Source organism: Aphidius gifuensis, linkage group LG5, assembly GCF_014905175.1.
Source record: "Aphidius gifuensis isolate YNYX2018 linkage group LG5, ASM1490517v1, whole genome shotgun sequence".
NCBI lineage: Eukaryota > Metazoa > Arthropoda > Insecta > Hymenoptera > Braconidae > Aphidius > Aphidius gifuensis.
The window spans coordinates 17974945-17991266 of NC_057792.1; the positions used below are offsets into that span (position 1 = coordinate 17974945).

At 24.6% G+C, this 16322-nt stretch overlaps 1 protein-coding gene and 1 long non-coding RNA gene across 2 annotated transcripts in view; one reads left to right on the forward strand and one right to left on the reverse strand.

Moving 5' to 3' along the window:
* LOC122858107 (microphthalmia-associated transcription factor) overlaps positions 1-16322 on the forward strand; it is a 44098-nt gene that overhangs the window by 19739 nt on the left and 8037 nt on the right. The window contains exon 4 of the mRNA XM_044160795.1: positions 14825-15011. Within this exon, the coding sequence (XP_044016730.1) occupies positions 14825-15011 (187 nt within the window). The remainder of the gene's footprint in view (positions 1-14824; positions 15012-16322) is intronic.
* Positions 13305-16322, reverse strand: part of LOC122858209 — a 124481-nt gene continuing 121463 nt past the window's right edge. The window contains exon 6 of the long non-coding RNA XR_006374285.1: positions 13305-13569. This is a non-coding gene — a long non-coding RNA (uncharacterized LOC122858209). The remainder of the gene's footprint in view (positions 13570-16322) is intronic.

The following is a 16322-nucleotide window of genomic DNA, read 5'->3' on the forward strand; positions in this document are numbered from 1 at the left end:
ATTGATTAATTGTTAATAATTATTTAACTAATAAATTTCTTGTTCAAAGTGTTTTAATTTTTTTAAAAATTGTATTTGATTTTATTAATAATAATTATAAAATAATCGCGTCATTATTATTATAGTTACTTCAAAGTAATCAACATGCTTTTATCGAATGACTTATATACCATATCACCACCATAAAGCCACCACTTTAATCGACATATTAAATACATAAATATAGCTCACAGTCAATCTCTAAATTTCATGCTATTTAACCCTTTTCATCATGACATAAAAAAAATAATATACAAGTATCAAATAAATTTTTAATACAACGAAAATTAGGTCACAATAAAATACATTCAATTTCTTGAGAAAGTTGTCTTGTTTATTACAAATATAATTTAATAAAAATAATAATTTTTAGTCTTTAATAAAGCGTCAATTGGTTTCTCACGCGAACCAATTAATAATTATGACGATAATTAATTGACACTCAACAAAATAATGAAACAAAGTACAAAGAAAATAATATTTAAAAAAAAATTAATAATAAAATTTTAATTACTAATTCAAAAAGTTTATTAAATATAAAATATTATTTAAATTAGTAATTTTTTTTTCACTTGTTTATTGTCTTAATTATTATTTATTAATTTATTTTTTTTTTGTTTTAATATCAAGATGACGAGTTTGGTATTTTTTAAATCATATTTATTGATATATCTGGATGAAGAATTTTGATATCCAGGTGATTGTTAACGTCATGATGATCATGATATTAAGATTGCTATTTGCAAGTAATATTGATACATCAATAGTTGAAGAAAATATATATATATATATATTTATATGTACCCATCGGCATTGCGATAATATTTGGGTCACGGAATGTGAGAATGATGACTTTTAAATTTTTTTTAACCACGTCAAGTGTACATGGTTGAATGTACTATACATTTTATATTTTTTTATTTTTATATTGATATGAAATATCCTTGTAAAAACGAAGAAATGTTATTCTTTATTATTCCATCAACTGCAAAATGTGAAGTGATGAAATATAAATTATATAATTGCATTTATGCATATAACTTAAATGTACATTCCCTTTATGTTCAACGTCATATTGCCTTATTATTATTTTACATACATACACTCCAAGAAGCTATATAATTAATACGAAAAAAAAATTCATTTTTTCATTTTAAATCAATTGATTTTCATGTCGCTTTCTCTACCTCAAGTGACAAATATAAAAAAATTTATATAAAAACACTCAAGAGACTCGAAACACTGATGTCAATATAAAAAATAAAAAACTTGGGAGTTTTAATATTTTTTTTTTTTCTAACTGTAATGTGTCAACCTGTTATTAAATAATTAAAAATATGAGGGCTCATGTTGTGAGCCCACTGAGATCATCATTTGATATCAAAGAAAAAATTAATTCATTGAATTTTTTTCTTTTTTCATATTAATTTAAAATTTTTCTATATAAAATCTCTTTCTATATCATTAAAAAAATATGAAAAATGAAGAAAAAAAAATATATATTTACTCATTATTTATATCATAAACTTGAAATTAAAATTTACTGTAAAAAAAAAAAATTAAATTAAATAAATTGAATATCAATTGAATATGAAAAATTTTAAAAAAAAATATTTTTTTCAAACTTTTTAATAGCAATTAAAAAGTAATTAAAATAATAATAATTATATATGAAAATAATGAATATAATATAAACTGTTTTATCGTTAAATATTAGTAAACAAAAAAAAAAAAAAAAATTCAAGAAAGAAATAATATATAAAGTTGAAAAAGTAGGTTGAGAAATGTGTGCATAGTGTACAGAGCTTCTGGGCTTTTTGGTTTAATATTTGAATTTTTCCTCTTGGCTCACCTTTCATTGTACCACCCCTTACAAAATTTAACACAGCCCCTTTTTAAATTGTTGCAATCTCGTTTGCCAGCTGGCCCTGAATACCCCCGCAAAACCCTCATCCTCTGCTATTTTGAATAATGGATCGGCTTAGCCTACGAGACGCGGCATTTGCCGGGCCCTCAAGCGACACGATCACCCAAAGATACTATATACTAACGACAAAATCTACATACCCCTTTTTTTTCTCAACCCTCATTTACTCAACCCCTTACCTCCCATTTATATTCGCACATTTACTCACTCAAAAGCTCAGAAATTCTGAGCTTTTAAACTGCTTGAAGTTTATTTATCAGTATATCATAAACACACATATAATTACATGATTTTTTCATCACTAATAAATGTCAAGTTAAAAAAAACAATATAAAAAATAATTTTTAATACTAGTGCATATGCTTTTTAAAGAAAAAAAATGATATAAAATATGAGGCCATGTATTGATCACAGTTCATGTATTAAAAAATGAAAGAAGCCTTAAAATTTTGTAATTTTCACATCCAACTTCACGAAAAATAGAAAAAAAAAATTCCTGAATCATTTACGCAGCTTTATACAGTGCATACTCATACGCCTCGGGTAAAATAGATTTTTTTTTTTTATGTAAAGTTCATTTTTCGACGTGCTTTAAACTCTATGTATATGCATATAGTGTATATTGCATTTTGCAATCGCGTTGTGGTTTTCATGTATATAATGTGACAAAGGTGAGCGCACAGTAAAATGTCCTTCAGGCAAAATAAAGTCAATTTTTGCTTTTGGCTGTCTGGTAGTTCAACAATTTGACAATGAAAAAAGAAAAAATTAATAATAAAATGAAAATTGATGGAAAATGAACGAAAGCTATATTGCTATGAATATTTAAGGTTATTGTTTGTATTTTGCTATGTAACATTAAAAGTTTTTCCTTTGATATTTTACAAAATGTAACAAAATCTTTTGATAGAAAAAAATGTCATGAAAAAAGTATATATAAATTGAAAAAATATAAAAGTAATAATCGATAAAGAAAAATTAAATATTTTGTAGATGTGTTAACAAATTTCGTTGAAGAATTTTGAATTATTCAGTTACATTTCGATGGGATCTCCCTCTCGACATGTCACTGTTTATATATGTATTTTTCAATCGACAAATTAACACATATACACACATTTAAACGTGTCAATCTCCCGCATATATTGCCCTTTGTACTTAACAAGCCGCAATCAAATTTTTCATTGGCCATATCTTCTTTCGTCATTCTCGCGACTAAACTATCATGTATTTTTTATTTTTTTATTTTCTATTATTACTCCAGTGCGAGTGTGTTTGAGCGGGTAATTTTTTTTCTAAATATTATTTTGTCGACAATAACGTTGTACTTGTTGCGGTATTGTTTGCAACTTCGTTTATGTACCACTGTCGATCGGTAATGCAGTCTGTATACAATTAGTACCGTTAACCTCATTCATTAATAAATTTATACAACAATAATAATATGATTTAAAAAAAAAAAACAATTACCAATAATTAATCAATTATTTTCAAATGAAAATTAGACAAATTCATTGTCATTTGAAAATTGAAAAAAATAGAAATTTGATTGTTTTAAAAATATTATTTACAAAACAATGAAAAATTACGTAAAAAAAATAAATAATTTGGGGCATTTATTATTTAACAATATGACAATTTATTGTTACTTTTTTGAGGATAAAAATTGATGAATTTATGTAACTCTAAAATTGTGATGAATACAAGTTCTTTTTTTAATTTTTTTTAATTTTTTTTTTCACAAGTTAAACAGAGAATATGTCTGACAACAAATTTATCTTTTTATTATCTATAATATAATATCTTTTTGAATAATTGTGCGCACAAAAGACATTTAAAAAAATACATGAATTCCAGAAGTTTGTGCGTTGATAATGAGAATAAATATTTGAACAAAATATAAAAAATTACTCAGGGACATTTTTTTTACAGGAAAAATAAAAAAATCTAGCAATGAGTCAGAGTTTGTTAAATTTAATGATAAAAAATAATTAATATATTATAAAAAAAAAAAAAATAAATAAACAATATTGATAAAAGTGTGTTAATTTTAAATTATAACAATAATTTTCTATTTTTTTTTTAAATTTAAATTCAAAGAAATAAATAAAAAAAAAAAAAAAAAAAGGAGGCTTGACCGATGATGTTAGAATGAAGGTTTAGTTTGTATACAAATTTATGTGAATTATAGGTGGGTGGGAGGTGGGGGGAGGGAGAAGAGGAGGAGGGCGTTGTTACTTCTTGTCGACAGTAGTTATATAATGATAGTATCGTTGTATCTTGTTGAATAAATCCCCACCAAAATTGCTCCACCACGTTGCTTGGTTCCTCCTGCTCCACCAAGTAATTCATCGTCATCACCATCATCATCATCATCATCATCATGTTATACCGGTCCGCGTGTGTTGTGGTGTTGCCTAGCTCTTGTCTGCTTCGTCGTCTTTTCGTCCAGTAAATACACACTCGTTTATACATCGTGTCGCTTGATTGTCAACGTCTGCCAGTCTATTCAATTACTCGACAACTGTCGTTTTGTTATTCTCAAATTTTTCCGTCACATATATATATTTTTTTTTATTTAAAAATTGACTAAAAAAAATAATAATATATATACGCATCTGATGCACGTGTGCCCAGGAGAACATTCATCGTCAAAACGTGACACATTTACTCGGGAAAATTGACTAAATTGACGGAAAAAAAATATATATGAAACAAAATTGTGTAGGAAATTGTTAGTGTTAGTTTTTTTTTTTTTTTTTTTATTCAATTTATTTATTTTTTTTTTTTCTACACTGCCAATGATTTTTCATTAGCTACTGGTGTTTTAAATAAACAAGTAAATGTTGTGTCAATATATTGGAGAATTAAAAAAAAATATAGACACAATTGGTTTTGTCAATAAAAATCAATACATGTATATTGCAACACGAGTGTTTTGTTTAAATAAAAAAATTAGTGTTTTTTGTTTAATTATATTGTTATTATTATTGTGAATTTAAAAAGTGAAAATAATAATGAAAGTTGATTATGAGTGTCAATGAGTCACATTAAACTCCCCCGATATTTTTCTCGAGGGAGGAAAACTGAAAATTTATTTAAAAAAAAACTAAAAGAGATAATAATAAAAAAAAAAGAAAATTTTTTATTAAAACAAGTTGATTGAACTTGTTAATTTTTGGGTCATGAGATGTTGACCACGTGTATAGTGCTTTCACTTTGTTTAAATAGTGTTGAATAAATCGATAAAATATTATATCTGATTATTAAAAGTCATTCATAACTATAATAACAAATCACCACTCAAAGTTTGTTATTGGCCTGAGGTATATATATAATACTCCAAGACACATCTTATCTTTTTATTCTCATATATTATTCAGCTTCAGGCGTATTTGCAAATGATCAAAAATCGAGATCAGGGACATTCAAAATACCAAACGAAAAAAAAAAAAACATTTTAAATATTCTATCATGTTGAATATAAAATTATAAAAATGAAATTAAACAAAAATTTATATTATTTTTTTATCAAAAAATAAAAAAATATCTACGTTGTTATAATTATCAAAAAAATATATTGATGTTGACTTGCGAGTTCAGGTATATATTGTTCAGAGTGTCAGATAAGAACATTAAGAACAAAAAAAAAAATTTATAAACGTGGCTTAAAAATAAAATAGATAAGCAAAAGAATTAATTCTCGAAATAAAAATTAAAAAAAAAAAATAAAACGATAAGCTGTAAAATAAAATTAACTACGTCATTTTAATATAAAATATTTTTTTTTTTTTAAATTAAATAATTATATTGAAGACTTTGGTGAAACTTTAAGTCAAATTGGACAAGGACTGTGCAACAGTTTCGAGGATATACCGCATTTAATTGAGTGCAAATATATAAAAATAAAAAATAATAGAAAATAACAAATAATTGTAAATGAGAGAAGGACACAATACGATAAAAAATAAATAAATAATTAAATGTGAAAACGTTTAGTGTTGCTTGAGGCAAAAAAATAGAGGCAAAATGTTGGAATAAAAATATCGACATCTTGTAACGCTTAGCATGGTATCTGTCGATTGTTCGACCTGGATATAAAAGACCCTGAATTCAACTAGATCAAACGGAAATAATAAAAAAACTGTCCAACTGTCCAAAAAAACAAAATAATAAAAGTTAAAATAAAAAATATTCCGTCAAAAAAAGACAAAAAATATTTATATATTTTAGTGTATCATTTTTGTGCTTATTCCAAGTGGAAAATTCGAAATATTGTCGAGACAATAGAAAGCAATAAAAAAAGATTTCCATTTAATTTTTTTTTATATGATAAATTTAAAAAACAGTGAATATTTTTATTTTTAAATAGAAGGGGTATTGTTGATAATTGTAAAGTGAAAATTTTGATTTGTAAGTGTTAGTTGAACATGTACTTAAAAGTTACAATAATATACACAAATAAACACACATATATATTAACCAAACTAACGTAAACAGAACAGTGAATACGGGTTTAGTTTCGATTTTACCAACTGATACGTGCCCTGAATTAAATATACATGTGAATTCATCTTGGTTTAAATAAATATATATATAAATTTTGAGTTTATTGTGTGACTATTCAAGTGTGTGCTTAAATTTGTATATGACAATTTTATAAATAATATAAATAATATAAATAAATGAATAATAAAGTGAGGAAAATAATAAAAATATATTAATAAAATTAATATAAATATAATAAATAAAAATTGTGCAAGTGATACAAGTGTGTTCATCTGATTTGAATAAAAATATATTCAAGTTTATCCAGTTGGATTAACATAATATGTTATCACGCAACATTTGAATTACTGGAAAAGAAAAAACATATAATTATAAAAGAAATATAAAATTTATTTATTTTTTTTTTTTTCAAATACAAGGATTGAGGAAAGAACAAACAATGCCTGTATTTAATATTATTGCTAGACGATGCAAGGTGAGTGTCAGAGATTGGTACGCGTTATTTTTATTTTTTAATATTGCAGAATATTTTTGTTATTTAATTAATGATACCCAAATAGATAAAAATTTTTATACAACAAATGAAATAATTATTTCGATTGAATAATAGACATTGTATATCATGAGAATAATAGAAAAAAAATTATTAAATTATTTTTTTATTTATTACCGGATATTACGTGCGTATTAAAATATTTTTTATCGAAAAAAAAATTGCAAATCAATTGAGAGCAATTTTTCGTTGGTTTTTTTTTTTTTTCATTTCAATTTAGATATACATGATGTTTTTTTTGTGTACACCTTTGGTTATTTTTATTATTTATATTTTTTATATTATGCTTTTCATCGTTGCTCATCCCTTTTTCTTTTCACTTGTGGACTTGAACCGATTGTGAGGTCTAGACGGCAATAGGCCCCAAGAGAAGGCGTCAGAGATAACACCACCTTATCATGATTCTGAGAGCTTTATTTATTTATTTATTTTTTTTTATTTAAAATATATATATATATTTTTAACCCACTCTCTTGTCTTTCTATCTCTTTTGCTCATTCGTTCGTTCTTGACACTCTTATCTTCTCACGTCGCTGCTCGATTTTACTTTACCTCCTTCTACTCTTTTATACTTGCTCAATTTTTTTTTTTTTTTTTTCATTTTGCTCTCATCTTTTCTTGCATCCCTCAACTACGCTTATATTTTCTAATCTATCTTTCTCTCTTTTTCTATTTTGCACACTCCATGCCCAAGTCTCGCACGACAGTAATTCACCTTATCCGTGACGCAATTTCGACACGATTTATCAGCTGCTTCTTCACAAAAGCAAATGGTCCAGAGCATTCTTCCACTTCATTTTTCTTTTTATTTATTTTATTTTATTTTTATTTTTTTTGTCATTTTCATTTTACCTCATTTTTTCTTTTTGTTATTTTTAAAAATTTAATTCAATTTTATTTTCATGCTCATAACTTTATCGTATATATACTGTAAATCTTCATTGACTACGAGGTTATTGTGCATCAGAGCGTTGTAACTGGTGAAATGCGGTTAATTAATGTAAGAGACGTTAAACGTTGCTCTATTACTGATGTTATATGGAGGGGCTTTTATTTCCGTCATTTATGCAATGATGTGGTAGATAAAAACGGTTGGTTTTTTATTCAATCCAAAAAAAAAAATGTTTAGTTTCATAGAAATTATTTTAAATGTGACGAAAATTAATTTCGAAATCCTTTTTTTTGCTGAATAAAAATTCAGCTTCAATATCAATGCTGTTATATATTACAGATAAAACTTGGTTTCGTTTGAGTGGCGCCGGATGCTAATTAAAATCCACTGTATTAAATTAACACTCAAATATTCAAAATATTTTATTCACATTTTTAATTGTGGTTTAATAATTGTCCCACACATTGTCATAAAAATTAAATCTCAATTTGAATAATAAAATAAACAATAATATTACAATGACTATATTATTTTTAATTTAAATATATATTCATCAAGCAATTTGTAAGATCTTACGAATCACTGATCTATTATTTCATTCAACTTGATAGCAATGTCTTATCCAACTACGTGACCCATTAAAAATCTTTATCAATTTCTCTTGCAATTTGATAAAATTCCCCAGTTTATTTATTTTTTTTGCTGTCTTACACTCGAGATAAATTTATTGATAAAAATTGACAATCAATTTTATTTTTTCATTGTTTACAATAATAACAAAATTATAACGTTTGCAGTTTTTAATATTTTAATTAAAAATACATATTATAATCAATAAATTAATTAATATATTTCATGAATGTACAATGTAAAAATATAAAATGAAAATTTAGCAAAATATGAATACGAAAAAAAAAAAAACGGAAATTAATTACTAATCATTAAAATGATAATGAAAAATACATGAAATTTGATATTTATTGAAAAATTTAATTAAATTTAATATTATTTATTGACAAAAAAATAATAACAAATAATATTTTAAATAAATTTTTTTTCTATATATTTTATTTATCATTTATATTATTCTCAAGGTTGATTGAATAATAACAATAAATAATTATTAATTTACAAATGAGTAATTAAAAATTAAAAACTCATTCTCATTAACAATCAAATTGTCGTATATTATTTCATCTTTTTTTTATTGCCATTAATATAGTGGATAAAGAAAGAAAAAAATTAAAGAAAAAAAAAAAACGAACATTGTTTTAGTACAATGTTCAAGTATGTTGTTGAGAATTAAATAAATCTTGAGTTTAACAATTCTGCAGTTAAAGTCTTTATCTGACTGATCTATGGGAAAATATATAATTGTTCTTTGCACAAGTAAGGAAACACCACAAGGGCGTAACTATTCGAACATAATCTTAATGTCAAGTAAGATTAAAATTGTGGCTGGCAAAGAAAAAAATAAAAAAAAAAGAAAAGAGACACATACGGAGATCTAAATTATTTTGATATTGTCATGATCAAGTGCACGTACTTAATGATCTATCTATCAACGCTATCATGTTGTTACAATATTGCTTAGAAAAAATAGAAAAATAATAAACTAGATAAATCAGTGTACAGGTATATGACCTTGTTGATAAAATGTATATAAATTTTTTCATTTTTTTTTCATTTTTAAAACAATGATAAGCAACAACATGACAGGCTCATTTATGTAACATAAATTCAAATTGAAATTGCGTTGAGAAAATAGGTCTAGCTGTTCAATTGCACATTTGTCTTTGAAAAAAAAAAAAATATTATTATCTTCTTTATTTTTATTATCGTATTTTGAACATATGCAAGACATTCTGAAACTAATAAAAACGGTAAACTCATCAAATTCATGCTTCACTATATTATATAAACATATTTTTTATTTTATTTATTATTATTTTTAAATTAAATAAATTGCATTACAATTTTTTATGTTATTTATTTTTTTGTTATTCTGTGATCTAAATTTTTGATATATTTTCATTGTCAGAAATATCGTTTTCATTATCATAAATTTTATTTGAATGTAAGAAATATATTTATTATTCAAGATGGATAATATTTTTTTTTTTTTTTTTTATTTTCATGTGTATATGAAAAATATTTGCTATACTTTGAAAAAAATATTTTGCAATATGATGTGAAATTTTGTGTACAGTTGCAGGTTTTATAAAATGTAGATTTATTTTTTTATTTTTTTATTATTTGTTTATGTTGATGGTTGAAAAAGAAAAAAAAAAAAAAATTTATCTAACAAAATTGTTTGATCTTGAATTACATACTCGTGATTTATCATTAATCTTAAAACATAATAAAATCTAGATCAAAAAACTAATGACGTATGTATAAATAACAAAGAAAAAAATAAAAAAAAATATTTATCATTATTTAAAACTATTTGTACAAGTTTAAATACTCTTGAATTTTATTATTTATTTTCTTATCTATTATTAATTTTAAAAGTTTTTATTTACCATGACTGACATGAGTATAAATTCATAATTATGTCGTCAGCTTATGAAGCTGTTAACGATATATACACACACTCATTAAACACCTGTTTATTAATATCACAAACCACATATGGTTTTTAATTGCACGACTAACTTTAACAGATTTTCATTTACATAATGCCTATATATTTATATAAATAAACAAATAAATAAATATATATTGCTTTGTATTTTTAAATTACAATAAAAATTTCAATTCATTTATTAATTAACTAATTAATACTCTCAAAATAATAATTATAAAATAAAAAATACGTCAAGCATATTATTATATCTCTCATCATCAAAAAAAAAAAAAAAATTATATTTACAAATTAATTGTTGTTATTTTATACATAAAACAAAACATCTCTCTAATATTTTGCCTCTCGAGATAATTTTAATGCTGATATACTTATTGAAAAATCTTTGCTGACCCAAATTGATGAATTAATAATAAAAAATAATACTAACAATAAATACAAACAATAAAATAATAAAATGTAAAAAATTAATTGTATATAATCATGTATTGTGACATGAAAAAAAATTAAACAAAATAAAAATACAAAATGCTGACAGAAAACAGCCGTTGACTGAGCAGTGTCGATTACCGTTTGCATTACTTGTTAAACTATTTTTATTATTTTTTTTTTTTTTTTCAACTACAAATACATGGTTAATTTTTTTTTTACACATACATGTATGTATGATGGCTGAGTGTAATTCGTCAAACTGAAATGTAGATCCGGGTTAAAGTTAACTACCGATCAAAAAGTCGGTGACAATTTATTTATATCAGTTATCCTTGTTTTGTAACGCACAGTGTCTCGTTTGTTTGTCGATTAATTTTGACTTTTACATACATGCATGCATATATAATACAACTGTGTGAAAATAAATGTAACAAAGAGAATACAACAAAGTACATATAGACTGTCATAGAGAGGGTCACATTGTGTGTTAACATATATATAAAATAATAAAGAGAAGAAAAAATAGATGATTCAGAGAAGAGAATCAGAGCGGAATTTGAAACTCGCGTGGTCAACACTGCAATTCACATTTTTATCGTAAATTTTTAAAACCCCACCAACAATATCTATTAAATAATAATAATAAACTATTATTATTATTGTTTTTATTTGTGAATTTTGTTTATTTATAATGTGTCGTTGACTTTTGGTGTATATTAAGTAAATATTTTTAGTACGTTAAATATCCGTATGACACAGTATTAACACAAATATTAAGCGATGAAATTTTTATTTTTATTCTTGCTGGTGGTTGATATCATGTACTATAATATTATCTTGAACCTGGAGAAAAAAAAAAGCTGATAATTTATTTTTTTTCGAGTGTTTATTTTGGTTTTTTTTGCAATTTGATTTGTTTTTTATTTAGATATTTATATTTTTATGGTTTTATATGTGCATATTTAGCGTAAAGTATTGCCGGATGGAAGTTTTCTACTGCCGGAACTGTCTCGTAACTAGTGTGATTAATTAAAGTCGTCGTTTCTATTCATCTTCACATTATTTTAAACCGCTTCGCTGCGGTACAACTCCTCGATTATATGCAATTACGAGTTTTGAACGTTTGTATGTGTATTGCGCAATTACAAAATAAAATTACTTCCTGTCACTGTATACAATTTTTCTACAACACTTTTGTAGTATTTAATTTTTTTTATCTTTATTTATTTTAACTTTTTTCTTTTTTTGAATTTTCAATGAAAAATATATATTTTTTTTTTTCTTTTTTCAAGTTCGGGGAATTCCGCTTGATGATTTATGTCAAGGTTCTTGTTGTTTATCAAATTATTATTTTTTTTTTTTATAACTGTAACTACATATGTGACAATAATAATACGAAAAATCGACAGTTGACATTTGTCATTCATTATGCCTGTAATAAATAAATTTTATCATAAAAAAAATATTATTTATTTTTTATTTTTGTAACGAGTGTGTTGGTGTGTTACATGATGCAGGTGGATTTTATAATGATTCTATTATTGACACATTTTACAATCGCTAATTTTCATTAAAAAAAAAAAAAAAAAAAATAGAATAAAACGAACAAACTCTCATGAATAATCAATTGTTTGTATTGGCAAATGAACACATGTGTTTTGATGATTGTGTCTCTTTTACAAATCAATATTCATGAAGCAACAATTAAAATTACCAATTGTTATATCTTGAATAATTTATTAAAAGCATTCATTCACCGTAATGAAATTAGTCTATACTAAAATGAAATATTTAAGTATTTAACTTGATAAAAATAATAAGGAAAAAAATAAATAACAAAATTGCCTGGAATATGAGGAAAAATTGGTTTTGATTAATTCATAAATGTCAGATTAATCAAGATTACAATCTGGGATTTAATTTTTTTTTTTTTTCCTCGAACCTTTTTATTTATTTTTTTTTCTCTCTGATCGTCGAAGCAAGTAGTCGCTCTTCGTACCTGGTCAGACAAATCCTTGGCGCAAAGTAGTAGAGATCCACGTGAGGTCAGACACATTGTCCACGCTTTGACATACGTTTTCGAATTAATTGTATTTTATAAGAAAAAAAAAAAAATAGATTTAAGGGATTTAGATTATTATTTTTTTTTCCATTCCTATATATGACTTGTCCGGAAATAGGATTAAGACATAAAAAATCTAATAAAAAGGTTGAGTGAAAGTTGAAAAAAAAAAGAATTGAAACCTGTTTTTTTTTTTTTTTGGAAAAAGAGGAAAAAAAAAAAATATTATAACGGCATTGGAATTATTTTATCATGACACAGGAGAATTTATCCATTAATTAATTTAAAATTCAACGACGGGAACTTGGATATTGAATGAAAATTAACTTGATGAAACTAAAGTCATTGAAGATAATCGTGTTCTTGAAATTGAATGGAAACCAGTTTCCGGTAGTCACGATCAGGGACAAACTTATCACCTTCTTTTTTTTTTTATTTCATATTTCATAAAATCTCTGTGATTACAATCGTGTTTATTATTTTAAAAAAATTATTGTAAATTAAAACCTACATTTACCTCATGCAATTATTCCGTAAAGTTCCTTTTGTCTACGTCATATTCTCTGAACTGAAAATAAAAAAAAAGAAAAGTTTATTTATCAAATACTTAACGGCCCCATCATCAGCAACATTTGTTGTAACGTCACTAGGACAAGGCAACTCGTGATACTTATTATTGTTTACGTAATAAACACATTGCATAATGTAAACTTAATTTAACTTGTACACAGAATTTTTTACATTCATTTCCCCCTTTTATTTTTTGTTCATTATAAAAAATGATTCATATGGGCATCTGGTATTTTCCTTATTTGTTTATGATATGCAGCAAAGTTAGATTACAGTACACAAGAGATATCAAAAATTTTTATTCACTATACATAAAGTCTCACAAATATATTTTAGCAAATTTTCCTGAAATTGTTGGACTATAACTTTTTTTTTTGTGAGATAGAAAGAGTGGTGAAATACACAAAGATAAAATGCATTTTTGGCCTGTTATCTTTGCCAAGAAATCTCAAAGCAATTCGTGCAATTTTTTGGCTTTATTTAACATGATATTTATGGTTTATTATTTTTTACTAAAATGCCAACTTCATGTCCCTTTTAAACTTATTCATTTCAATTAATTTTAATATAAATATTTTTTAAATTACATTTTAATAAATTTTTTTATTTTGGCAAATAAATTTTTTGAAATATATTTTTATTTATTTTATATAATATATAAATTAATATTTAATAGAAATGATTATAATCAAACATGAATATAGTATTAATTCTATCATTGAATATAATCAAGTCCAGCATATGTTCCCTTCACTGTACAAATAATGTGTTATCATGTACAAATGAATCCTGGTAACTGTACGACGAGTGGCTCAAGGTAAAATCGTGATTTACCACCCAACGTCATTTGGCAAATTATTAACGACGGTTTACGTTATAAACCACACTGCAAAGACAGAGACCCAGAACATCTCCAGACACATTTATATACACACATGATATATAAATGTGTGTCTTGCAATGACATATACAGGTGTATTAATTGTGAAATAAGGAGAAGGACATCGTTCATGCGAAACATGATAAAATTATAACTACCATACTACCGAGGTGTTGACAAATATTATTCATTTTATTTAAATATCATCTAGACAAATTTTCATACAATGAATTTTGTTTATTTATAATTATTATAAATAAGTTTAAAAAATAAATTTACATAAATTTTTTACAGTAGAATTTTAAATAAATTTAATAATAAAAATAATAATTTGTTTGTTTGATTTGTTTTTTTTGTTTTTTGTTAAATATAGGCGGAAGATTTGATAGAAGATTTTCTGTCATTTGAAGCAGAATCATTGGGTGATGGACTGAAAGACAGCCAGGGTAGTATTTCAGGTCATTCTGATCTTCAAATTAAACATGAGCAACTACTTTTAACTGACTCCGAGGTCAATGCACTTGCCAAAGATCGTCAAAAAAAAGATAATCATAACATGAGTAAGTAAAAATAAAAAAAAAAACATATACCAATTTTAAATTACTATCTAAAAAAAAAATAAATAAGATACTTGAATTTAAAGTTTTGATATTAAAATAATTAGAAAATAAAAAAAAATAAATAAATATATTTCTCCAATTATTTGTGGTTAAAAGTAAACAGTTTAGTAAGAGTTTAAAAAAAAAAAAAATAAATATATAAATTAGAAAAAAATAAAAAGAAAAAAAAGCAAAGAGGAAAATAAAGTCGCGTTGGTTATATCGCCGTAAATTGAAGTGGTGTATAAAGTTGGTTTTTGGGTTTCCGTAGTAGTGCTACTGGTTAAAACGAGAAAACGTGCGAACGATAAAGTTGGTAAAACGATAGAATTTCAAGAACCAAAAAAGCTTCGCACTAGTATACAGTGAGACAAGTCGGATATGTGTGGGTATGGTTCAAGTATAAAAGAGCTAAAAGATAAGGTAATGGTTATAAAAGAAAAGTAGAAAATCCTAGTCTAAAATCTACGAGGGACAAAATAAAATTGTAATTTTGGTCAACCATCTGCTATCCAATGTCCTTTTTTTTTTCATTTTATATTTTTATTTATTTTATTTGTATGTTTACTTATATATATTTTTTTTTTCAAGTCATTTTATTTTCTTTTATTTATTATATTTTGTAGCTGCATTGGATACTTGGGCCAATATTCCTCTACCGCATTTCCTTTTCTACAAGTTATTTTATACAACTTCCTGTTTTCTTGTACGTTTAGACACCACGATCATGGTCAATCACTTTCTCTGTCTTTTTTTTTTTTTATTTTAAACTTTTATTTATCTTGTACATATATTGGCTCTTGTTGAAATTTCACAAAATTCCTTCTTGCCACTTTTATGTCTTGAATCCTTGTTCACTCATGTATGTGTGTATATGTTAACAAAATAATTTCAGAGGGTATGTCTGATCGGCAAAGAAAACCATCGTAAAAATACCGGACGATGCACGTTCTTTATCACGCGTGACTTGGTGATGTACGTGATTTGATTTTTATTGTCTGATCGTACTCGTTTTCGATATGGCGAATCTTATTTATTTTTTATTCTTTATCCCTCTTTTTTCTTCATATTTTTTTTTCTACTCGGCTGCTAGTTTTTTTTTTTTTTATTTATTTTATATTTCGGTCTGACCTTTCGCACTTGGTGTATATTAATAAAACAAATAAAATTAATCAATAAAAAAAATTTTTCAATTATAAATTATTTACCTGGACTTGTGGTCAGCAAGATAAAATAATATAAAAATTATAAATAATAAATAAATGTCATTAA